The sequence below is a fragment of the Mesoplodon mirus genome (assembly GCF_964341445.2).
Source record: "Mesoplodon mirus genome assembly, chromosome: 7".
Taxonomy (NCBI): domain Eukaryota; kingdom Metazoa; phylum Chordata; class Mammalia; order Artiodactyla; family Ziphiidae; genus Mesoplodon; species Mesoplodon mirus.
In genome coordinates, this window is record NC_138983.1 from 5895127 (window position 1) to 5921170 (window position 26044).

Here is a 26044-nt window from a genome sequence, read left to right on the forward strand (position 1 = left end):
AAGACAGGTTTTGATTCAAATGGACATGTGTCAGCTTGCCATTCTATTCCCATTAGAGCTTTAGCAGAAGCCAGTGAATTTGATTAATATGGGTGGGCATACATAAGTCATTCAAATGATTATTACCATAGAACAAGATTGAGAAATTTTAGCCAACAGTTTTCAGTTTTCAAATGGGTCTTAAAAACCCATCAAAAAAGTCATCAAATTAAGGAGCTGTACCCAGGTGATTAGAAAACTCTCAATCTATAAAAAATGAGAGAGAAGCCTGTTCTCACACAGGAAAGGCTGAGAGGCCTAGAGATGTGATGCATTCCCAGATCTAAAACTACCACCACCACCCATCTGACACCTGACCATAGCACTATAAACTCCTATTCTACTTTTACCCAGTGAAAGTAGAGTTCGTTGGCTCATGGCTGGTAACTGAGAGTTCCTCACAGTTCCAACCTGACTTAGGATGGCAAAGTATCAACAGGGGCTTTCCCAAATGTGCTGTGAGAATGGCCACATGGATTCCATGAAGGGAGAAACTCAAGAGAAATATAATTTATTTAGAATTATAAAAATTCTTAACAAACAAAGTTTCCCTATAGAATTTTAAAAACAGAATCTGGAAGAATTTTGTATCATATATGAAGACCTGGTAAACAAAACTTAAAAAGAAGGAACAGAAGTAAATGGATGTTTCCAGATGTTTGCGTTTCCCACAATATAATGTTTGGGACAGTTCCTAATATTTTCATAAATGATATAGCAGACAACATGGAATAATATTCCAAACAGAGGGAGGTGAACTGAGAAAGGGCTTAAAAAGCCACATGAATCAGTATTATATTATTAGCCTTTGATTTGGGCAAGTTTAAAGTAAAAGGCCTAGAGAAAATATAATTAATCCATGTAGTAATTAAAATACAATAGTTTCTGGGACTTCCCTGGTGGTCCAATGGGTAAGACTCTGCGCTCCCAGTGCAGGGGGCCCGGGTTTGATTCCTGGTCAGGGAACTAGATCCTGCAGGCATGCCGCAACTAAAGATCCCAAGTGTTGCAGCTAAGACCCAGCGCAGCCAAAATAAATAACTAAATAAAAAATTAATTAATTAATTAAAAAATACAATGGTTTCTGAACTAGTTTTACCTAATAAAAAGTCATCCAAATCTATGCTGATACCTCATGACATTAGCCCAGAATCTCTAGTAAGGTTCTCACAGAGCAGACCCAATAAATAATTGGTGATTTAAATATGCTAATGTAGGGCTTCCCTGGTGGTGCAGTGGTTAAGAATCTGCCTGCCAATGCAGGGGACACAGGTTTGAGCCCTGGTCTGGGACAATCCCACATGCCGCGGAGCAACTAAGCCCGTGAGCCACAACTACTGAGCCTGTGCTCTACAGCCTGCGAGCCACAATTACTGAGCCCATGTGCCACAACTACTGAAGCTCACGTGCCTAGAGCCCGTGCTCTGCAACAAAGAAAGAAGCCACCGCAAGGAAAAGCCTGCACACTGCAACAAAGAGTAGCCCCCGCATAGCCCCTCCTGCTCGCCACAACTAGAGAAAGCCCACGGGCAGCAAAGAGGACCCAATGCAGAAAAAAAATTTTTTAAAGAAATAAATTAAAGAAATAAATAAATACGCTAATGTAGACATAAAGATCAATATAAATATATCAAAATTACATTCTTGCCTTTGCATAGAACCATGGTATTCTCTCTCAATAAGTGACACCACCCATCAACCGGGAACACAAGCCAGGAACTCAGGAGTCATCTTCCTCTCTGAGGGCACCTAACAGGATCATCAAGTCCCATCAACTCTGTCCTAAAGTACCTCGACTCAGTCTCTTCTCCATCTCCATTCTTGGTACCAAGGTTTGGTTATCATTTCTTTCTAAAATATTATCATAAATTCTTATCTGATTTCCTTACCGCTGCAATGCTTCCCTCACTAGTCCATCCACCACAACACCTTTCCAGGGCGATCTTTCTAAAACAGATACCATCAAGTATCCCCACGTTTCTAGTTCCGATAATGTCTCCTCACTACCTATTGCATAAGGTACAAACAACTGAACAGGACTCAGATTCTTCAGATCTCAGATCCTCTCCGATTTGTAGGTGCTGGTAACGCCGAACCACTGGCAATGCTGTTTTGAGCTTGTGGTGCTGTTTCCTGTTTCTTTGCCTCTGGACATGCTGGTTCCTCTGCTTGGAATTTCCCCCCTCACCCTCTGGCCTCTTGGACAACCCTTAATGTTACAATATCGAACTTAGCAGATAGTTTACCTCCTCTTTGAAGACTTTCTTTCCTTAGTCATACCCTCCTTCCTCTTGCCTCTTGTACTTTATACCTCCTAAATTTCATTTATCACAGTAGAGCATAATTATTTGTTTATATGGCTCTTATCAGACTATGAAGACAGGGTAGAGATATTCATTTCTGTATACCCAGCACATGCATTAAACATCAACAGTACATCCAACAATGTTTGCTGAATAAATAAATAAATGAGCAAAAAACCAAAAACAGCAAAACTTCTGAACCTATGACAATTCTTATAGTTTTGGTAACCACGCTAAGAAATAGTTAGTAGGTAGAAAAGACTTGGAGAAAGGCCATTACAGTAATTAAAGGAAAAAATTAAAATGAAGAAGCAACTTCCATGTAAGGAAAGATGAAAGAAAACAGGCTTCTTCAATTTAGAAAGTATGAGATGGGTAATAACTAAAGGTACAACCTACTATGTATAAAATAAATAAGCAACAAGGATATATTGTAAAGCACAGGGAAATATAGCTACTGTTCTGTAATAACTTTATATGGAGTATAATCTATAAAAATAATGAATCACACACACACACAAAAGGTACAACAGGTAAATGAAGCAAACATGATACTGTTTACTAAATCCTGAAACTGTTCAACTAGGTATCATAAAAGGAGTTCTTGGGCTTCCCTGGTGGCACAGTGGTTAAGAATCTGCCTGCCAACGCAGGGGACATGGGTTTGAGCCCTGGTCCGGGAAGATCCCACATGCCACAGAGCAACTAAGCCTGTGCGCCACAACTGCTGAGCCCGTGTGCCACAACTACTGAAGCCTGCGCGCCTAGGTTCCATGCTCCGCAAGAAGAGAAGCCACCGCAATGAGAAGCCCACACACCGCAATGAAGAGTAGCCCCCACTCACTGCAACTAGAGAAAGCCCCCGCGCAGCAACGAAAACCCAACACAGCCAAAAATAAATAAATCTATTAAAAAAAAAAAAAAGGAGTTCTTTTTAGGAACTCTATTTCCAAAAGGTTCCCTTTTATTTAACAGAGAGTAAATTTAAACTCAAGGTATTAAGCCAAAACAACAGTGGTAGAAGTGGGCCACATATAAAAGCACTTAGCATAGTGCCAAACACAAAATATGCATCTCAGATATGCCATTATTATGGTTTCCAATAGTAAAGTGTGCAACTCCCTCTACAGGAAGTAAATGAACATCAACAATAATCAGTACCTTTCAGTCCACAACAACCCGTTGCAGGTAGCACAGAGGTAAATATCTGTTGCTACGAGAGCTCCTTGGTATAGGAGGTAAATCTAGTTGTCCCTCAGCATCCACATGGGATTTGTTCCAGGAACTCCCCTTAACCCCCACCCCCCAAAATCCACAAATGCTCAAGCCCCTTACATAAAATGGTATGGTATTTGCATATAACCTATGCACATCCTCCCGTGTGCTTTAAACCATCTCTAGATTACTTAGAATACCTAATACAATACTATATAAATGACTGTAAATACAATGTAAGTGCTATGAAAGTAGTTGCCACCGCAGCAAATTCAAGTTTTGCTCTTTGAAACTTTCTGGAATTTTTCCCCTGAATATTTTCAATCCATGGTTGGTTGAATCCATGGATGCAGGATACAGGAACACAGAGGGCCGACTATATGTGGATCTGTTACTGTAAAAAAGCAACTTCTACTTTTTAATACTTCTTATTCTGCCATACCACTCATTCAAGTCTGCCTAATAGAGGCCTGTACTGTATCCTTCCCTTCCTTTAACCACTCATCATTGAGAATTTTCCAGTGACAGAGAGAAAAACATGTATGTATGCTACATGCATATGTACAGATATAAATATAAGCACATACACACACTCATACTTTGTGCAAGCAGCAGTCTTCAAATACTTCTGAATCTACTGCCTCTGATTCAAAGATACCTTGATACTTAGTTACAACTAGTTTAGAAAAATGTCCTCAAATTCAACTGGTACGAAACACATATAAAGAAAAGTTTTACAAATAACTTTAAGCTATGAAGTTTAAATTAAGGTCGTTAACTCTATTTTTTTTTTAATGCACAGAAAAACTAACTGCTAAAATAATTTTAGTGGTTCTGTTTACCATCTATCAGAATCACCTAGTGGACTTGCTGAAACAAGTCCAGGTCCCGCTCCCAGAGTTTCTGATTCAGTAAGTTTGGGGTAGGACCTGGGAATCTGCATTTCTAACAAGTTCCCAGATGACGTGGTCTGGGTCACACTTTGAAAACAACTGGTTTAAACTATTAGAACTGAGAAGGACCTTGCAGGTAAATAAAATGAAGCTGAGATAATTAATACAGGCTTCCTGATTACCAAGCTAAGGTCTTTTGTTTGTTTGTTTTTTGTTTTTGTTTGCTTGTTTGTTTTTGCAGTACGTGGGCCTCTCACTGTTGTGGCCTCTCCCGTTGCGGAGCACAGGCTCCGGACGCGCAAGCTCAGCAGCCATGGCTCACGGGCCCAGCCGCTCCGCGGCATGTGGGATCTTCCCGGACCGGGGCACGAACCCGTGTCCCCTGCATCGGCAGGCGGACTCTCAACCACTGCGCCACCAGGGAAGCCCAGGTTTTTTTAACTGTTAGGGTTATTATGTTATATATGATGGTCTATGTACTTTCAAGGAAGTGCACAACACATTTCTGTTCATTTCAATAGACATACAAGCATACCTCGGAGATATATGAAAGTTATGTTTATACTACACTATATACTACACTATATATATACACTATAATCTATTAAGTGTGCAAAAGTATTGTCTAAAAACATATATATAGGGCTTCCCTGGTGGCGTAGTGGTTGAGTGTCTGCCTGCCGATGCAAGGGACACGGGTTCGTGCCCCGGTCTGGGAAGATGCCACATGCCGCGGAGCGGCTAGGCCCGTGAGCCATGGCCGCTGAGCCTGCGTGTCCGGAGCCTGTGCTCCGCAACGGGAGAGGCCACAACAGTAAGAGGCCCGCGTACTGCAAAAACAAAAACAAAAAAAAAACAAAAAACAAACATATATATATACCTTAATTAAAAAAGACTTTATTGCTAAAAAATGCTAACCATCATCTGACAATGCAGGGTTGCCACAAACCTTCAATTTGTAAAACCTGCAATATTTGCTAAGCGCAATAAAGCTGAGCACAATAGAATGCACTTGAGCACTTAAAAAAGACATGGTTCTTGCCTTAAAGAAGTCTTACTCTAGTGCTTACCAGAGATGAGGTGCGGGGGGAGGGGAAACTGGAGGAAGGTGGTCAAAAGGTACAAACTTACAGTGAGAAGATTAATAAGTGCTAGGGATGTTACCAAAAAAAAAAGTACTAGGGATGTAATGTGCAACATGATGTCTACAGCTAACACTGCTGTATGATATGTAGAAAAGTTCTTAGAAGAGAAATTCCTAAGAGTTCTCATCACAAGGAGAAAAAATTTCTTTTCCTTTCTTCTCTCTTTTTTTTTTTTTTTGGCCACACCACACAGCATATGGGATCTTAGTTCCCTAACCAGGGACTGAGCCTGCGCCCCCTGCATTGGAAGCGCAGAGTCTGAACCACTGGACCGCCAGGGAAGTCCCCTTCTCTTCTTTTTATTGTATCTGTATGGCAAGATGGATATTAGCTGAACCTATTGTGGTAATCATTTCACAATATATGTAAATCACACCATCATGCTGTATGCCTTAAACTTATACAGTGATGTATGTCAATTATTTCTCAATAAAACTGGAAAAGAGTCTACTCTAGCTGGGTGAAAAGAGACTCGTGGTCAAAAAATTACAACACAAAGTGACTAGTCCCAGAGCAAAAATGCATAAGAAGTGTCTTGGGAATGTAACTGAGGAGAACTCAAAAGAGCAACATCTGGGGGTCTTAGAGGACAACTAAGAGCTTACTAAGAGCTTACCCAAGAAGACAGAATGGGGTGGGAGGGAAAGCATTTTAGATATGCACATTCACAGAAAAAAAATCCATCAAGAACCTACTGTGGACCAGGACCTGTACCAAGCACGGGGATAAAATGGTGAGAAATGGCACTGTAGCAGCCTTTAATGATGCTTATATTCTAAAAGGGAAACAGACAATCAAATAATAATACAAGCAAAGTGGCAATTTTGAGAAGTGCTACGCATAAGAGGTATTCTATACTATGAGAATAACTGGAAGATGTGAGCTAGTCAAAGAAGTGCTCCCCGGAGAAAAGGGTCTGAGCTAAGGTATGATGGTGCCTTAGCATTCTACACACCATTCAAACCTTTGTACGTAAAAAGAGTGTAGACACTACTACTGTTAAGTGGACATTTTTGTCTCCTTTAAGGTTCAGAGGAGAGATCTTGGTAGGCTAGTACTCAACTCTGCAAGATAAAAGGATTGTCAGTTAACTTCTTCACAATGCCTAGCACTATGAATCATTATGCCCATTATCCAGGGAACCCATTTCCCAATATCAAGGAACAGGGGACCCAAACTAATTATGAAAGTAGCCTGGTGAGCACAGTATAAGAAATAAGGTAACTGGATGGTCTTAAGAACATGAGCAGTCTGTTCCACCTTTCTCTACTGACCAGAACAAGTGGGGCAACCAGACGTGGCAAATTCTTGTTCCTTGGCTCCCCTCTCTTTTGTCTGACCACCACCCTCCTGATAATTATAGCGGTACTGTCAGCACTTAACAAGAGAATACAGTAAATTAATTTGATTACATTCTACCTTGTGTTCATGACGAAGCTAGCCAACTCGTAATGTCTCAGTGATGTAAATAGTTCTCTGCTATCTGTGTGCCATGCTCTGTCCTCAAGGAGCACATAATCTAGACATAATTAAACTTTCTATCTTGTATCCAGTTAGATATCACAAGAGAGAGAGAAAAAACTATGAGTGTTCAGAAAAGAGGTTTCCTTCAACATATAGGATTAAGAAAACAATACTGCAAATGGGTTTTAGAGGATGAGAACTAGGGTAGGGACAGGGGACAGGATATCACAAGTGTGCAGGAAAGCCTGAATACCAGGCTAAGGAGTTCACGCCTATAGTGACAAACCTTTAAAGTTAACCAAGCACTAAAAAGCTATTTCCAAAATGTAAGTTCTATTTTTATTATTCCACACATGAAAAATGAAAGTTCATCAAGGTTAAATAACTTGCTCAAGATTACACAGTTTATAAGCTGAAGTTCAAAGCCAAGTTTCATGAACCAAGGTCCAGTGTCTGTCCCATGCCACCAGTGACTTTATAGAATGGAAATGTCACAGAGGATGGGGATAACATTATCAGAACCTTAGAAGCACAATATAAGAAATAATGGAGGGGGCTTCCCTGGTGGCGCAGTGGTTGAGAGTCCGCCTGCCGATGCAGGGGACATGGGTTCGTGCCCCGGTCCGGGAGGATCTCACATGCCGCGGAGCAGCTGGGCCCGTGAGCCATGGCCACTGAGCCTGCGCGTCCAGAGCCTGTGCTCCGCAATGGGAGAGTCCACAACAGTGAGAGGCCCGTGTACCACAAAAAAAAAAAAAAGAAATAATGGAGGGACTTCCCTGGTGGCACAGTGGTTAAGAAGCCACCTGCCAATGCAGGGGACACATGTTCGAGCCCTGGTCTGGGAAGATCCCACATGCTGCGGGGTAACTAAGTCCATGCGCCACAACTACTGAGTCTGCGCTCTAGAGCCCGCGAGCTGCAAATACTGAGCCTGCGTGCCACAACTACTGAAGCCCGTGCGCCTAGAGCCCACGCTCTGCAACAAGAGAAGCCACCGCAATGAGAAGCCCACACATCACAACGAAAAGTAGCCCCTGCTCGCCGCAACTAGAGAAAACCCACACGCAGCAATGAAGACCCAACGCAGCCAAAATAAATTAATAAATAAATAAACTTAAAAAAAAAAAAAAGGATACAAAAAAAAAAAAAAAAATCTAAGAAAGAGGCTACTACAATAGTCCAGGCTAAGAGTAAGAACTAGAAGTGGCAGTAGGAACTACAAAGAGATGAATATCAGAAATCCAGCAGGCCTTAGCAACTAATTAAATATGGAGAGTAACAGAAGGAGTAATAGTTGATAACGCCATTAACAAAAAAATGCAGTGGTCTCTTCTATCTTAAAACAAAACACAGCAAACAAATAAATATTGAAGAGAACATTCTCTGGATCCTACACTTGTAGCTAACGACTTGCTCCACTTCTCTGTTCACAGCCAAACTTCTCTTCATTCACTGTCTCTGTTTAATCTCACATTTATTTTGAAGAATGTCTTTTGCCCCCAAATGCCACCAAAACTCCTGTTTAAAGTCACCAATAACCTCTATGTTGCCAAATCCAATGGAAATCTCAGTCTTCAGTATACTCAGCCCGTGAGCAGCATCCACCTCAGCTGACCACTCCCTCCTCTTTGAAACACTATCAGTGTAAAGTGGTGTTTAATAATATAAAAGAAAGGGGCCTCCCTGATGGCGCAGTGGTTAAGAATCCGCCTGCCAATGCAGGGGACACGGGTTCAAGCCCTGGTCCGGGAAGATCCCACATGCCGCAGAGCAACTGGGCCCGTGAGTCACAACTATGAGCCTGAGCTCTAGAGCCCGCGAGTCACAACTACTGAGCCCATGTGCCACAACTGCTGAAGCCCGCGTGCCTAGAGCCCGTGCTCCACAACAAGAGAAGCCACCGCAATGAGAAGCCCGCACAATGCAACGAAGAGTATCCCCCGCTGGCTGCAACTAGAGAAAGCCCACGCATAGCAATGAAGACCCAACGCAGCCAAAAAAAAAAAAAACCTAAATAAACAAATTTATAAAAAAAAAAAAAGAATGCAAACTGGAGCCAGACAAACCTGGGTTCGAAAACCAACTTCTCCAGTTACTACCCAGTGGTCTTGAGCAAATTATACAGTCCCTTCTTGTATCATTTTCCTGATCTATAAAATAGAGATAATAACAGCACCTACTTCATAGAGTTACAAGCATTAAATGAGTAAAAATACACTGATGGTTAGAACAGTGCCTGATAAACTGTTTATCCTTTTTTTTTAAAAAAAAAATCTTTTGGCCCCACTGCATGGCATGTGGGATTTTAGTTCCCCGACCAGGGATTGAACCCATGTGCCTGCTTGGAAGCGTGGAGTCTTAACCACTGGACCACCAGGTAAGTCCCCAAGGCACCACTACCCTTTTTTTTTTTTTTTAAAGAATTTATTTATTTATTTATTTTGGCCACACCGGGCCTTAGTTGTGGCATGCAGGATCTTCGTTGCGGCATGCAAACTCTTAGTTGCAGCCTGCATGTAGGATCTAGTGCCCCGAACAGGGATTAAACCCAGGCCCCCTGCATTGGGAGCGAGGAGTCTTACCCACTGGACCACCAGGGAAGTCCCAGCACCACTACTCCTGATTCTCCTCATATCCCTCTGGTCCCTCCTTCTCACCCACTTTGTAAGTCACTCCCTGTCTACCCAACTTCAACTACCACACGTATGCCAGTAAGATCCAGCTATATGCCAATAAGCCCTTCCTGAAGCCCAGAACCGCAGCCGGTTACCTACTCAACAGTTCTACCAGGATGTCTCACAGGCACTTCACACTCAACCTGTCCAAACTTAACTCAAAACTGAACGTAAGGGCTTCCCTGGTGGCGCAGTGGTTGAGAGTCTGCCTGCCGATGCAGGGGACATGGGTTCGTGCCCTGGTCCGGGAAGATCCCACATGCCGCGGAGTGGCTGGGCCCGTGAGCCATGGCCCCTGAGCCTGCGTGTCCAGAGCCTGTGCTCTGCAACGGGAGAGGCCACAACAGTGAGAGGCCCCCGTACCACAAAAAAAAAAAAAAAAAAAACTGAACGTAAGCTCTTCCCCCCAATCTCCAAACCTGCTCTTCCTTCAGTGCGCCCTGTATCTCAATAAAAGGACTGCACCACAAACCACTCACATGAGAAAAACGTGGGAGTCATGCTTATATGTTCCCCTTAACCTCACCCTCCACACAACCAATGAACCAAAGTCCTTTGATTCCTTTTCCTAAATATTCCTGAAGACCTCTATAATTCTACTGCCAGCACTCTCAACCATACTACTGTCTTATCTTACCTGAACCGCAGTAGCCTCCTAATTGTTCTCACCAAATTCATTCTTACCTCTCCCTGATCCCTTCTCTACACTGCAGCTACTGATATTACTCCAAGCATGTTATACTCCTCTGCTGAACTGTGCATTCCCACTGCCTTCAGAATAAAGCTCTACCCTTTGAGCCTTGGTCCAGGAAGATCCCACATGCCATGGAGCAACTAAGCCTGTGCGCCACAACTACTGAGCCTGTGCTCTAGAGCCCGCGAGCCACAACTACTGAGCCCGTGTGCTGCAACTACTGAAGCCCGTGCACCTAGAGCCCGTGCTCCGCAACAAGAGAAGCCACCGCGGTGAGAAGCCCGCGCATCGCAACAAAGAGTAGCCCCCGTTAGCTGCAACTAGAGAAAGCCCGCGTCCAGCAACGAGGACCCAACGCAATCAAAAATAAATAAATTAATTAATTAATTAAAAAAGAAAAGAATAAAGCCCTACTTGACCTGACCCTGATTACCTTGTCAGGATTTTAACTGCCTCCACCACTTACTTCCTCTCTCCAGTTACACTGCCCTTTTTGGTTTTGTTTGGCTGGTAGGCTCCTCAAACATGTCAGATTCCTTCCAACCTCCGAGGTTTTGCATATGATAATCACTTCTCCTTTTTGCCTGGTTACCTCTTACTCACCCTTCAGGTCTCAGCTTTAAAGGTTTTCTCAGGAAGTGTTCCCTGATGCCTCTTCCCACTCCTGAAGTTTAGATTAGGTCACTCTATTATACACTTTCATTGCCTCCTACATTATCTTTGTAGTCCTTTGCGTAACTATAATTAACATTATAAGTATTTAATGTCTGACTTCCCTAACAGACCGTGGTCTTGATGATAGAGGGACCATGCCTATCTTGCTCATCACTGTATCTGTATCCCAAGTGCCCTGCATGGTGTCTGACATGTGGTTAAGTGCTTGTAATATTTTTTCATTCCTACCATAGGGCTTTGCATTAGCTGGTCCCTCAACCTAGAGCTCTGCTGACCCAGATCTGGTCCCCCAAGGCCTTGACCTTCACAAGACTGGCTCCTCATCGCTCAGGTCTCAGTTACAAACACCATATTCTCAGGGAGCCTTTACCGATGACCCAACTCAAGGAGTGATCCCCACCCTACAAGTATTTCATCCCCCTCTTAATTTCTTCAAAGTATTCAGCACTACCTGAAACCACAGTTATTTGGAAGTTCTAAAAAAGCAAGGCCCATGTTAAGTGCCTCACACAGTGTAAGCACTCAGCAAACATTTAAGTGAGTGAATCTCTTGAGTGAGAAAAGATGACTTGGGGAACACCCTAAATTCAACAGCAGAACATTTACAAACTGCGTTCCAACAAAGTTGAAAAAGAGGCAGTGTATCTTAGACTGCCTACTATAAATCCTGGCTCTTTCCCTACTTAGCTGAATAACCTGCGACAAGTTACTTAACTGTGCTATGCCTCAGTTTCCAAACCAGAAAGTGGGAATCACAGAACCTACCTCAAAGGGCTGCTGAAAATTAAATTAATTAATATATGTAAAAGGTCAGTACCAAGCACATAGTACACACTCAATTAATGTGTGCTATTATTCATCAGACTGGACTCTTTTCTCCCTTTGTTTCAAATATACAAGGTGGCTTTTCCTTTATCTTTTTTTTGAAAGAAACTTATTTTATTTATATTTATTTTTGGCTGCATTAGGTCTTCGTTGCTGCACGGGCTTTTTTCTAGTTGAGGAGAGCAGGGGCTACTCTTCATTGCAGTACTTGGGCTTCTCATTGCCGTGGCTTCTCTTGTTGCGGAGCACGGGCTCTAGGTGCACGGGCTCAGTAGCTGTGGCTTGCGGGCTCTAGAGCGCAGGCTCAGTAGTTGTGGCGCACAGGCTTAGTTGCTCTGCAGCATGTGGGATCTTCCTGGACCGGGGCTCAAACCTGTGTCCCCTGCATTGGCAGGCGGATTCTTAACCACTGCGCCTTGAGGGAAGCCCTTCCTTTATCTTATCCACCCAGAAAGGGTCCCTTTTTTTTGTTTGTTTGCACACTGCCCAACTCCAAGAGCATCTTTCACATAGATTAAGAAATGTGAATGGGTCCCTCAGGAATTGTGCAACATGGTAGCACCATCCCCATGTCCTAGCAACCCCTGTAATTGTGATGATCAAAAGAATAAGATGATCAAAAGACAATAAACACAGAGGTACTTTGGAAATGACTAAAGTACTATAATGCAATCACTGTATTTATGAATATACATTCTCTTGAAGTTACTGTCAGAAACAAGAAAGCGTTGGCTAGATTACTGCCCTGACACAAAGGACTTCGTAACTTCTGTGATCCAGGGATATAAAGAGATAAATTAAGGTTGGGGCTACCTTAAATTCACACTGAGGGCCACAACCAGCTCATGAGGTTGTTTCTCAGGAATGGCCATGGGTTTATTTAGCCACAGGGTAATCAAAAGTATTTCAATATTTGTTCATATCAACACCCACAGCTTTCAGCTCATTTTTTGCTATGCTTCAAAGAGAATACCAAACGATGCTTTATTGTTATAACTTAACAATTCATCTCAAGACAGTGAGTACTTACTTTGGTTACCCAAATCAAGTGATCTTAGAATAAGTTAAAAGGAATAATAAAGAAATCTGCAACTAGGTTGAGGATTTGCCATGATCATGAAGTTACTTTTGCAAAAATTCAACAACAAAAAAACCACTTCATGCTTATTTGGGCAAAGCCCTGAGAAACACAACCTGAGATGCTTTCAAGATGTTTTGTGTTGGACTTAAAACTCTAAGATTAACAGCAGATAATCAGGATGGAAACCTAGAACCCATCTACTGGATAGCTCTCTTTAAATCAGAGTTTTCAATCTCACCCAATTAACATGGGATAATTCTTTGTTACGGGAAATTTGTTTTTTGTTTTTGTTTTCGGGGTATAGTTGCTTTACAATGTTACGTGTTAGTTCCTGCTGTACAACGAAGTGAATCATCTATATGTATACATATATCCCCTCCCTCTTGGACCTCCCTCCCACCACCACCCCATCCCACCCATCTAGGTCACCACAGAGCAACGAGCTGAGCTCCCCGCGCTATGCGGCAGGTTCTGTTTTAGGGAATGTTTAATGGGATGTTCTCACAGCACCCCTAGCCTCTACTCACTAACATACCAGTGGTGCTCTCCTAGTCGGACAATCAAAAATGTCTCCAGATATTGCCAAATGTCTCCTGAGGGGGGGGGGGCAAAAGTCACACCCAGCTGAGAACCTCTGCTTTAAACAAATCTGTTCCAAATGTCTAAAACAGCCGCCCACATTCACTCCTCCCTCTTTCAAAAATCCCTCCCTCTGATCTTCCTGATAATCGAGACTTAATCCCAGAGTCCACCTTAACTTATTTGTCTTTGCTTCCAAAATCCTCAGAAATCACTTAGTACAACTCCCTCAATAAGAGGTCAGTTCTCTTGCTCAAAACTATAGTTGGTAATAGAACTGGTACTAGGACTCTGGGTTCATGATCCCCAATCAAGCACTCTTTTCCATCCTAACATGCTGGTATCTACCGTTCACCAAGTTTTATCGGTCCTTCACTGCCAAAGTGTCTTGCTTCGATCTCTTCCTTTCCATTTCTACTATCTATACCCCAGAGCAGTAGTTCTCAAACTTCTGCACACATCAGAATCACCTGGCTTGTTAAAACAAAGATCACTGGGTCCCAACCCCCGAGTTTCTGATCCAGCAAGTACGGGGCAGGGCCCAAAAAATATGCATTTCTAACTAGTTCCCAGACACCCAGATAATGTTTACCTTGCTGGTAAGTGGACCACACTTCAAGAACCACTGCCCTAGAGTTCAGGTAACCTATCATCTCAAGAGGTAATCTATTTCAGTATTCTTCTAGACACCTCCCTGACTTAAAACTACAAAAATATTACTCGTAAAAAAACACTTTGATCAAATTAGTGTTCAATTAAAAACAAACCACAGCTTCTAACAGCTCTCTATTTTCCATACCCGGCTTTCGTAATTGTTTAAAATGTGTTCCCTACATTATCAACACTACCTCCCAAACAAATCTTCTACTTTAGTCCTACTAATCTAACAGCCTATAGGCTTCCCACTCCATAGTAAAGCTTATGCTCTCTTTAGCTCCTACAAGACCACCCTCTTCCCTCCTCCTCTCTACCTACCTGAAGGAGGCCTTCACCACTGTATTTGCCAAAACCACTCATTTGGTCACTATCTGCTGCCTTTTATCTTTATGCTTTAAGTTTTTACCAAGTACTCAGAGATAGAGAAAACCCCCAAGAACCTAAAATTCAAAACAGAAATCAATGATATGAGTGACATGCATAAATAAAAGGCTTGACATATACACAAACTGCATGAATATTGCTATTTTAATAGATCAAGTGCAGTAAGTTCAAAGTTCACAAAAAAGAAAGAACCTGCCAATTTTGTTTGTTTGTTTGTTTTTGCGGTACGCGGGCCTCTCACTGTTGTGGCCTCTCCCGTTGCGGAGCACAGGCTCCGGACGCGCAGGCTCAGCGGCCATGGCTCACGGACCCAGCCGCTCTGCGGCATGTGGGATCTTCCCGGGCCGGGGCACGAACCGGCGTCCCCTGCATCGGCAGGCGGACTCTCAACCACTGCGCCACCAGGGAAGCCCAACCTGCCAATTTTTAAAAAACATAATCAAATGTTAGCTGTCAAATATTTGTAGCTATCTCATTTAGGCTATTAAGCAGATATTTGTTAGGGAAGAAACTGTAACAGTAGCCTCAGAAAAAGATGAAGTACTCAGTTTATAACTTCCTACAGCAGGAGTACCTATCATTTGTTTTCTGTATGAAATACACTGCAAGAGAGATGATAAGGTGTGAAAGAAGAAACACAGGGTTCAAAGTCTGGTTCCACTTCTTACCAACTTTGTGATCCTGGTCAAGTCAAGGCAGCTCCCTAAGCCTCCATTACCATGATAAAAAAAATTAAGGTTGGAAACTATACCATCTACCTTACAGGGCTGTTTTGAAGATTAAATAAGAAAGAAAGAACCTATCTGAAAGAACCTAGCCTAGTACTTGACACATGATAAATGTTTATTGAATTTTAATCTCTGTTGATGTGAAAGCACAAGGCAAAAACACTGTATTATCCCAAAAATGAGATAAAGAGAGCACATTAATAAAACCTGACTAAGGATGTCCATTCCCCAGGAAGAAAAATAAAAAGGAACAGAAAATAAGAATGTTATGTCCCTCTGCATGGTATATAGCAAATGTATCCATTCCCTGACTTAATGGTCAAAACCAAGACTCTTTTTTTTAAACAACTTTATTGGAGTATAATTGCTTTATAATGGTGTGTTAGTTTCTGCTTTATAACAAAGTGAACCAGCTATACATATATCCCCGTATCTACTCCCTATCCCACCCCTCTATGTGGTAACAAAGCACAGAGCTGATCTCCCTGTGCTATGTGGCTGCTTCCCACTAGCTATCTATTTTACATTTGGTAGTGTATATATGTCCATGCCACTCTCTCACTTCGTCCCAGCTTGCCCTTCCCCCTCCCCAGGTCCTCAAGTCGATTCTCTACGTCTGCGTCTTTATTCCTATCCTGCCCCTAGGTTCTTCAGAACCCTTTTTTTTTTTTTTAGATTCCGTATGTATGTGTTAGCATATGGTATTTGTTTTTCTCTTTGACTTACTTCACTCTGTATGACAGACTCTAGGTCCACCCACCTCACTACAAACAACTCAATTTCGTTTCTTTTTATGGCTGAGTAATATTCCATTGTATATATGTGCCACATCTTCTTTATCCATTCATCTGTCGATGAACACTTAGGTTGCTTCCATGTCCTGGCTATTGTAAATAGAGCTGCAATGAACATCTTGGTACATGACTCTTTTTGAATTATGGTTTTCTCAGGGTATATGCCCAGTAGTGGGACTGCTGGGTTGTATGGTAGTTCTATTTTTAGTTTTTAAGGAACCTCCATACTGTTCTCCATAGTGGCTGTATCAGTTTACAAAAACCAAGACTTGAGAATAACACAAACACCGTCGCTTGCAACTTCACAACTTTAAGGTTGTCTTAAAGTCAGCAAAAACCTTAACATGGAGGGTTTAGGACAGGATTTGAGATAGGAAACTCAAAATTCAGATTGCGCTTTACAGTTACCTAAATATTTTCTTATTTGTTCTAATGGCTTAAATACTATAAATGTGTTCATGTGGCATGTGTGCTAAGCATAAGTTTTTATTTGTTAGAGCTTAGGCCTTCTGGTTCTTACGTATACTACAGAACCCAATACCCCGATATTTTGTTCATCCCTGTATACCAAACTCTCCTCCATTCTAGTGATCTATTCCTAGCAGTCAAGAAAACTCATAGCAAAGAAAAGTAAATACTTATGGGGGCTTTCAACAATATCAACAAATACTTATTGAGCATTTTCTACATTGCAGACTGAGAGTACTTTCTTCTCTCTTTTTGAGGCTAATTATTGAGCACTTTCTATGTGTCAGGCACTATTCGAAGCATCCAGTAGACACCATGAACAAAAACAAAGGCCCAACTCTCAAGGAGCTTGTACTCTAATGGAGAGATATGCACAAACTTAAGTATGGTAGTGTTTAGTGCTCAGCAAAATAAACAAGAGAAAGTAATGGGGCTTAAATACAGCCCTGTATTCTGGGTCCCCAAAATACGGGTAACTGTGGAAGACTGATGCATAAGTATAAAGAATTAGCTCCCTCATCATCTGCATTTTGAATGCCAAAAATGGGCAACAAGTTTTTCCTACATCACCAGGAAGGAGACCGCAACACTCCGAACAACGTACTCTTCCACCAATAGAGACTGACAGTTAAGTCTAAAGGAATAATGATAAAAAAGCAAATTCAACAATTTAGACCATCTATAATTTTTTTTAATTATTAATAAACTATGGAAAAAATTGCTTAAAATTAGGTTTTTATTTTGCCTGGTCTATTCCTGGGCAGAAAGACCTTAGAGCAGGGACATTCAAAGTGCGACTGTTTGTAAAAGGGATAATCTGTTCATTGCTCCTGAATCTGGGGAGACAATTTTAAGGATGACCCAAAGAAAGGTGAGAATATCATAAGGACTCAGTGCCCTCAGTTTCTTGCAACAGATAAATGATTTAGCTATTTCAGAGAGAATCATATGTAAGGCACATTAACAGGATTGAGCATCCAGTAGTATAATAACATCCTTTAGAAAATCTCTTAATCTTAGCATCAAGATTGACAAGCAAGCTGAATTCTCAAGTAAATCAGCATCTCTCCCTTCAGATAACAGCACTAGGCTTAGGTGAAGTCAAGGGAAAAAAATATTCAGGTCATATAACTTCTTTTACCCTGAAGTATATTGTCTTCACCTTCTTTCACATTGATTTAGGCGTTCATTTGTTTCTACAATTGCCTTTGGCAGGGGTTAGTGAATTTTTTCCATACTAAATGTAACTATACCTTAAGCATTTACGTCAGATGCACATTATTTTGCCCTTGATTTTCTATGCAATAATAGGGAATACTCAGAATTGGTGTGATTTCAAAAACTTAAAAGATCATTGACTACAACTGCTGAGGATTTAACTAACATTTTAGATTAAGATAAACTGTAAGATATTATGTTGAACATTCCCTATAAACGAACACTTAAATATACATGGCTGTGACAAACATTCAAAAATACTCCAACACTTTGGCTCCTGAAACCAAATGAAGAAAAAAAAGTTCTAAAATTAGCACCTGTCCATGTTTCTCAGTAAGGTCCTACATCTTAATTTACTAGAAATACAGAAATAAATCATCATTACCTCAGGATAACCAAGTATCCACCCATCACCAAACTGAAGCTTCTATCCCTCTCACTTGAATACCTCCTCAACTATGTCAACTTCCCATGGAGATCTATCTGGCTTTCTTCTAGGAATCTATACGCAAAACTACTAGTCTTTTCTTTAAAAACAAAACAAAACAGTGGCTTGTTTAAAGAAGTCAAAACAGCATTTACCCTCCCTTGTATTCCCTACACTGCGAAATAAGTAAATGTTCTAGTTCCAGAAAGAAGAGCTTATGCCCCAAATCTACACGTACATACCATATTCAAAGGTGTAATTCTCTTCTACGTGTAATAAATACTAGTTTGACAAAAGACAAGCCAATTTTTAAAAACTAGCTATGTCTGATTTTTTTTAAAATGGCTTGTCACAAAGATGATACAAACATATCAAAATTTATCTCACCAAATCCAGTCTGTGAACTTGAAATAGCTACGTCAGTTAAAAGCATTAAAAAGGATCTATTCAATCATGAATAATACAATACATATTCTTATAAGTAAGGATACAACTTTTTTTTTTTAAAGATAGGTAAAAGGTCCTCAATATTAAAGTCACTCTTGTTCTGAAATGAGTTTGGCCTCAGACTGTTAATACTGGTATACTACATTTTCTCACCCAAGAGGCTATTTTGAAAGTATGTCACAGAGGGATAACCATTTAGGTTTTGTCCTCTAAAACAATATGGAAGTGATAGCCAATAACACTATAATCAATGCACTAGGTAATTCAATTCAATTTGACAAACATATAGTATGAGACCACACAAAGTTTAATCACCAAACCAAATTAGCACACCTGTCTTTTTTTTTTTTTTTTTTTTTTTTTTTGTGGTACGCAGGGCTCTCACCACCATGGCCTCTCCCGTTGCGGAGCACAGGCCCCCGACGCGCAGGCCCAGCAGCCATGGCTCACGGGCCCAGCCGCTCCGTGGCATGTGGGATCCCCCCGGACCAGGGCACTAACCCGCATCCCCCGCACCGGCAGGCGGACTCTCAACCACTGCGCCACCAGTGAAGCCCAGCACACCTGTCATTTTGTCTCTCTTTCAAACTTTATGTTCCATGGCCAGTAACTGCAAAACAAAACTAAATTCTATACTTTGACTTACTTTAAAGAGATACAGTGTTATAGTTACTGTAAAAATTAGCCTTTATGCCTTCATGTCAGTCTTAAAATTCCTCAAATATCTAACTTCATCAATAGAGAATTCTGTAATATAAGCACTTGCCACATAGACATTAAAAGTTTGGTAGGCAGGGCTTCCCTGGTGGTGCAGTGGTTAGGAATCTGCCTGCCAACGCGGGGGACACGAGTTTGAGCCCTGGTCCAAGAAGATCCCACATGCTGCAGAGCAACTAAGGCCATGCACCACAACTACTGAGCCTGCGCCCTAGAGCCTGCGAGCCACAACTATTGAAGCCCGCACACCTAGAGCCCGTGCTCTGCAACAAGAGAAGCCACCGCAATGAGAAGCCCACGCACCGCAACGAAGAGTAGCCCATGCTCACCGCAACTGGAGAAAGCCTGCGCACAGCAACAAAGGCCCGACACAGCCAAAAATAAATAAAATAAAATAAATAAATTTAGGGCTTCCCTGGTGGCACAGTGGTTAAGAATCCTCTGCCAATGCAGGGCACAAGGGTTCGATCCCTGGTCCGGGAAGATCCCACATGCCGCGGAGGAACTAAGCCTGTGTGCCACAGCTACTGAAGCCTGCACGCCACAACTACTGAAGCCCGCGCATCTCAAGTCCGTGCTCTGCAATGAAGAGCAGCCCCCTTTCGCCACCACTAGAGAAAGCCCACACTCAGCAATGAAGACCCAACGCAGCCAAAAATAAAATAAAATAAATTTTAAAAATAAATAAATAAATAAATTTAAAAGTTTGGTAGGCAGACTGCCATTCAAATTAGCCACCAATATGCTCTCATATCAAAAGTTATGTTATGGAAGGGATTTACACTTTGAATATAATTTTGTCATGTAATTTAAAAAAGGAAAACAGACATTAGTCACCCTAAACTCCCAGATTATTACCCAAAATTCTAAGTGAGCAAGATTCTCCCAAAATATTTGCTGTACCCTCTTACACAACACTGCTACAAAAGCACATAAACCAAAAGAAAAAAAATATGCTAGATAAGGAAAAGGTTAATGTGTGCAACAGGTAGCGATCATTTTACAATTAAAAAAAAAAATCTCAGCAGGACAAAAATCACAGATTCCCTGGGTCTCCTTACCACTACCTCCCTATCTTGTTAAAAAATATGAAAACTTGCTTTGAAAGACTGGATCCCAAGATCTCTCAGATATTTATGAAACAGCTCAGCAATTCTACCAGCCTGACATGATAAAAACGAAAATCCATATAGAAGTAACTAACCGAGAAGAGAGTTTTGCAGCATCTTTTCTTTTCCCCCCAAAAAACTGAATTCAAGAAATGTCAAAACAAAAATGAATCCTAAACGTACAAAATTCCACTGATGATATACTTTATTTCTAAAAGTTAAAGAATTATAATCTCAACACACAGATTAGGAGACAAGAAGCAAATCTCTGAAATAAAACTTTGCCAGAACATATTGCCTACTGGATACACTTGCCAATACACACCACACCTTTTCAACAGTCACACTGGGGCGGCGGGAGGCGCGGGGGAGAACGGCCTTTTCTCAAAGAGTCTGAAGATTATCAGAAAATGAATTAAAGAATCACTCTTTTTTCCTCCAAATTCAGTCTAAAATGCAGAGCCAAATAAAACCAGCATAAATTCCTTTAGTAATTTTCTAGGTCTTTCAGTTCACCAAATTTTACATAATGCATATAGTTCTGTGGCTTTCCTCATTCCCCACTCTACAAATAAATTCAAATTTCTGAAACGAATATATGGTGAGAACATTAATAAAGCTCTCTTTGACTAGGGAAAACAAAAATCAAATTCTTAAACTCCAGTAGGGAAACCTTGAGAGGAAAGTGGGAGCCTAAAGGACAAAGTATTCATATGCACATACAAGTTAATTCCTTCCAAATCATTACTAAGTAAAAATTTATTTCTATAAGATATATCACATACATCCCTCCCAAAATACAAAACACAGAACTTCATCAGCATCCAGTATTCTACCTTCTTTCAATCAATCCCCTTCAACCCTATCAGTGTTAATTTATGTTAAAAAAAAAAAATCCACATTCCCACTCCCCAGCTCAAAGCCAAAAATCTTGGTACACAATAATCTAAAAAAATTATACAAAACTATCCTTCCTCAAACAGTTTTGCCCCTCAAATTTACATTCAAATCTAACTTAATCAATTAGATTTATTACAATGTCAGTATTGCAAAATTAGGAATCCTTGTCACACTGTAATCCACAAAATCCTTTGATTTACAACGGTTTCAGCAGAAGTTAAAAGCTACCTATAAATCCATTTCCAAATAGGATGACTACTAAGACTCTAACTACTTGGCCTAAAATTCAAATGAGATACTAATACACCTTCCCTCCTCTGGTGCAGAGAAAAGCCACCTGAAAAGTTTTAATCACAGTATGTTCACAAATGGAAACAAAATAGTTATTCTGCTTCAAAATTGGAAAAAAAACAAACGAAAAGAAAAGAAAAAAAAAGACAAGAAAATACTAACCAATCTCTGGCTGTAACGAATCCTTTCTTCTTCGGGTTCCATCTCTCACTCTTCTGTTGAAATTACAGAAAGAAACCACTCCAGGGCTGCCTTCCTCTTCCTCCTTAGGAACCAGATTGCAACACTAAAGAATAATGATATGAGCAGAGATGAGAACTCATCCTCGAACTCAACCTTTCTTTCCTCGGAATGAAGTGTTTAGGATATGTGTAAGTTAAAGGCTTCCTGAGAAATCTGGTTCCTCTTCATCAGTTTGGGACCTCTCGGCTCTGGGGCAAGTGATTCCATGTCAAGATCAACATTAATCACATTACAACTGTCTGAGGCCTATAGGCAAGAAGATGTTGGTTTCAGTTCCTTACAGACGGGCTATACCACTTGTTTCTCCCCACAGGATTACAATACGCAAGGCTCCCCTTCAATGGCAGCATTAGCAAAAAAAAAAAGAAAGAAAAAAAATGAAAGGGGGTGGGGGGGACACAGGACTTTTCTCTCTTAGAGAGCTGGCCAGGTGAAGCAGCCACTGAACTAATCCAGATCCTAACCAAATTAGTTCTCTCTCACCCGTAATAAGAAACTAAAGAAAAGGACAGACTAAACTATATAAGGAGAACAAGAAATTAGGATTTAAATAAAGACTCCAGAACAATTTCCCATACACCTCTAGTAAATCCGTATGCAATCGTCGCCTTCCTTCCTAGACTCCCCGGATCTTTTCATTCCCAAACCAACCCTCCACCCCAACACAAGATGTGTACAACTCTGAAACAAATTCAAGGGAGTTGCAAATCAGACACAAAAATTTATCAGATCTTTCTGTGTAAAGTAATGAACGATTTTACCTAGAGACGTAAGTAAAATTCATCTTTTCCAAACATTAAAGACCGGTTTGCGCGACGGCCGATCCCTAATACCAAGAAAGGTTTTTCTTTTTCCTAAATATTCTCAGGGATAATGGCTTCCATAGAGAATGCAGATTTTTTTTTCTTTTTTGTAACTACATTAAGGCCACGTTAACAGCATCCTTTCAAAACTGCTACGAGACCACTGGACCTGATGACACAGTTTGCAAGAGCAGTTCGTGGCAGAGCCCTCCTGGAGGAAGCCCTCGCCCCAAGTCGGGAGGGAAACCGTGTTTGCACCCCCTGGGCGAAGACCGCCCGGGCTTCAGAGCAGCCAGGGCCGGAGAGGAAAAATGGAAAATCTCGCCGGGTTCCCCCAGGAAAAGGCGTTTCAATGGTTCGTTCACCCATCGGAAAAAGAAATAGAAACTTTACATTAAGTCTTTAGATAACACAGCGAACCAAAACTTCCAAGGGGGGGGCGACAAGAGGGGGAATCTCACCGGGGATTTTGCTCGTGAGTTCTTGTCCAAGTGAGAAGTAAAAGATTCCAAAAACTGAGAAGAAAAATTAAATCCCAAACGTCGTCTTCGGGTTTTTTCCGTGGATCAACCCAGTATCCAGAGGGTCACAGCGACCCGGAAAAGAGAGGAAACAGTTGCTGAATCAAACCTCCTCTTCTGGCTTTGGAGACCGGGAGTCTGAGGCGTCAGGAGAGGGGAGCGCGACCCCTCGGCGCCGAGCCCGGGGCGCCCCCGCCTCCCCCGGGCCAGCGGTCAGCAGCCCGAGCCCGAGCCCCGGGCCAGCCCCGGCTGCGGGGCCGCCGTGCCCTAGACAAGCAGCCGCTGGGCCACCTCCGGAGCCCGGGAGCGGCGGCCGATCAGCTGAGACCGGCCGACCCGAGGCTGCCCGCGCCGCCCCGGCCCCCCGGAACGCGGGCCCCGGCCCCGGGGGGCGGAGAGGGCGGGAGCGGCGCGGCGCGCCGGGCTGGGGGCCCCGGCTCCCCTCGCGTCTCCCCCTCAGCCCGGGCTCCGAGCTGCGGGACGAGCCCCCGGCTACTCCCCAGGCGCAGAGGAGGGATTCCGGGGGATGGGCCCCCTGGCGTTGCCCCTCCTCCCGGAGCGCCCCCTGCCCAGGATAGACAGAGCGGCGACAGGCCGAGCCGCTGCGAAGGTGCTCTGCGAGCCGCAGCCGCCGCCGCCGCCGCCGCTGCCGGGGAGGGGTGTTGTTTCCCTCACACAGGAGGAGCCGCTGAAGCAGCCGCCGCCATTTTGAACCCGTCAGACTCTCACATACACACAGCTCCTCCGCGGCGCACTGCGCAGGCGCCGCCTCCCCTCCCCTCCTTCGGCTAGCCGCTCCACCCCCCACCCCCCTTCAAGCCTCTCCTCGCTGCTTACCGCTCTCCGGGGTGCACGTGAACGCGCACGCGTCACTCCCCTCTAACGCCGACACTCTGCCGGCGCGCGCACGCGCGGATGCGTCGGCCTCGAATCGCTCGCGCCCCCGCGACGCCGACGCGGCTCCCCGCCCCCCCCCGCGTCAGCCTGCCCGCCCTCCCGCCGGCCCACCGCCCCCGCTCCCCGTCGGCCTTCTTCCAGGGCTCGGGCCCGGCCCGCTGCTCGCGCCTGCGCGCAGGCCACAGATCCTCCTCCGCGCGCGCCCTGCCCCCCACACGCCCTCGCTCGAACACACACTTCGCCTCTGTGACCCCGCCCCTCGCCGGCCAGCTGCGCCGGCGGCCCTCCCCCACCTCTTCTGGGAGGGTGGTGACCCCCGACCCCCCACAAAGCACAACACCCCCCCCAAGCAGAGGGGAGACGCGCCCCATTCCCCTTCAACCGCCCTCTGCGCGAGTCAGCCCGTCACAGTCGCACAACCTGAGGGCCGGGCGGCCTGGGCGAGGGCAGCCGTTGCCCGCCTCAAAGCGGGGTCTCCCGGGGTCAGGCTGCTGGGCCCGGCCGGCCAGACTGCCCAGGGCGAGGGGGCGCAGGGAAGAGGCGCCTTCCCGCCGGCTTCCCTCCCCTCACGCGCCCGCCGTTGGGCCGAGGCCGGCCTGCCCGCCATCACCGGGCAGGCCCTGGCGCCCTCGCCGCGGGGCCAGTCCGCCCTCGGCTCGGGGGGCTCCTCGGTGCAGCAGCCCGGTCCCGCCTCACCCACTCCTCGCCGCTCCGAAGGGGCAGGAAACGGGAGTAGCATGTCTGTCCTGGGCTCGGCTCCCCCGGGGGAGCTCCGGGCGCTTGACAAGGGCGTCCACAGGTACCAGGCGCGGGAGTGGTCGCCGCGACGGCCCGGGGGCGGTGGCGGCCGGCGCGCCCACCGCGGGCCCGAGGCGCCCGGGGAGGTAGCCCTGCAAGCCCCCGCTCCGCGGCCACGCTCAGGTTTCCGCAGCGCCCGTGCCCCCGGCGGCCCGGGTGGGACGTGACCCCGCCCCCGGCGAGCCGGGGCGCCCCCCACGGAGGGGTGCGCGAGCTGTCCCCAGTCCGCGGGCCGACCCCGCCGCCCCGGGCCGCGGCGGGCGCTGGAGGCCCGGCCGGGAAGATGTCTTCTCGGTGCGCGCAGCTTCGCGCGAGGGTCAGCGACGGGGCAGCGGCCGCCGAGCCGCGGCAGCCCTGCCCACGAACGGGCTCCCGCGGCTCGACAGCTGCCCGACGGGCTAGCAGGCTGGGGTCGTCGACGGAGCCCGGCCAGAGGTATCTGAGCAACGCCATGCGAGCAGCCCAACCGCGATCAGGGCATTTCCCCAGCCAATCTCGTGCTTTGGGGCCCGTTTAAATTATAAATCCCGTAAAGGACCGTGGCTTGGGCGTTACGCCCCGGGGTCAGCTCTGTTGGCTTCACTACACTCTTGCTGAGAGGTGTCACATAGATCTTTTTTCTCCCTGCCTTGGTTTCCTACCTTTTAAACTTGATTCCTGGGATCCGGGGATGGAGGAGAGAGGAAGGGCATGGAGTGAATCATATAACTTCCATGAACAACATGGAACTCTTTTAGGAAGACGTTAGAGAAAGACAATAATTGAAATAATGATATCTTCTATTTCTGTCAAGGTTTGGACTCTAGGGCAAAGGCAGTATGTAAACCCAAGGTATTGTTTATTAGCACATGAGGTTTTTCTACATGCAAACTTGGGGAGCTTTACAGACATTCTCTGCTTTGCCTCACAACATCCGTAGGGGACAAGCTAAAGTGCAGGTAGCATTACACTCATTTCAAAGATAGACACTTGAAGTACAGAAGTACAGAAAAGACAGACACTTGAAGTACAGAAAAGCTAAACAGCTTGCGTGACTACTCTAACAGAGAAG

The 26044-nt window shown here is 44.2% G+C and overlaps 1 protein-coding gene across 3 annotated transcripts in view; it reads right to left on the reverse strand.

Moving 5' to 3' along the window:
- KDM2A (lysine demethylase 2A) overlaps positions 1 to 24207 on the reverse strand; it is a 104201-nt gene extending 79994 nt beyond the window's left edge. Inside the window, exons 1-2 of one of the 3 annotated variants that reach the window (XM_082628265.1) lie at positions 24136 to 24207; positions 21894 to 22017 (exon numbers count right to left, since the gene is read on the reverse strand). In XM_082628265.1, coding sequence (XP_082484391.1) covers positions 21894 to 21935 — 42 coding nt within the window. In that variant the 5' untranslated portion in view covers positions 21936 to 22017; positions 24136 to 24207. Of the gene's footprint in view, positions 1 to 21893; positions 22018 to 23238; positions 24034 to 24135 lie in introns of those variants that run through there. The other 2 variants (XM_082628266.1, XM_082628264.1) reach the window with 2 other exon arrangements.
- Positions 24208 to 26044: the final 1837 nt, after the last annotated feature.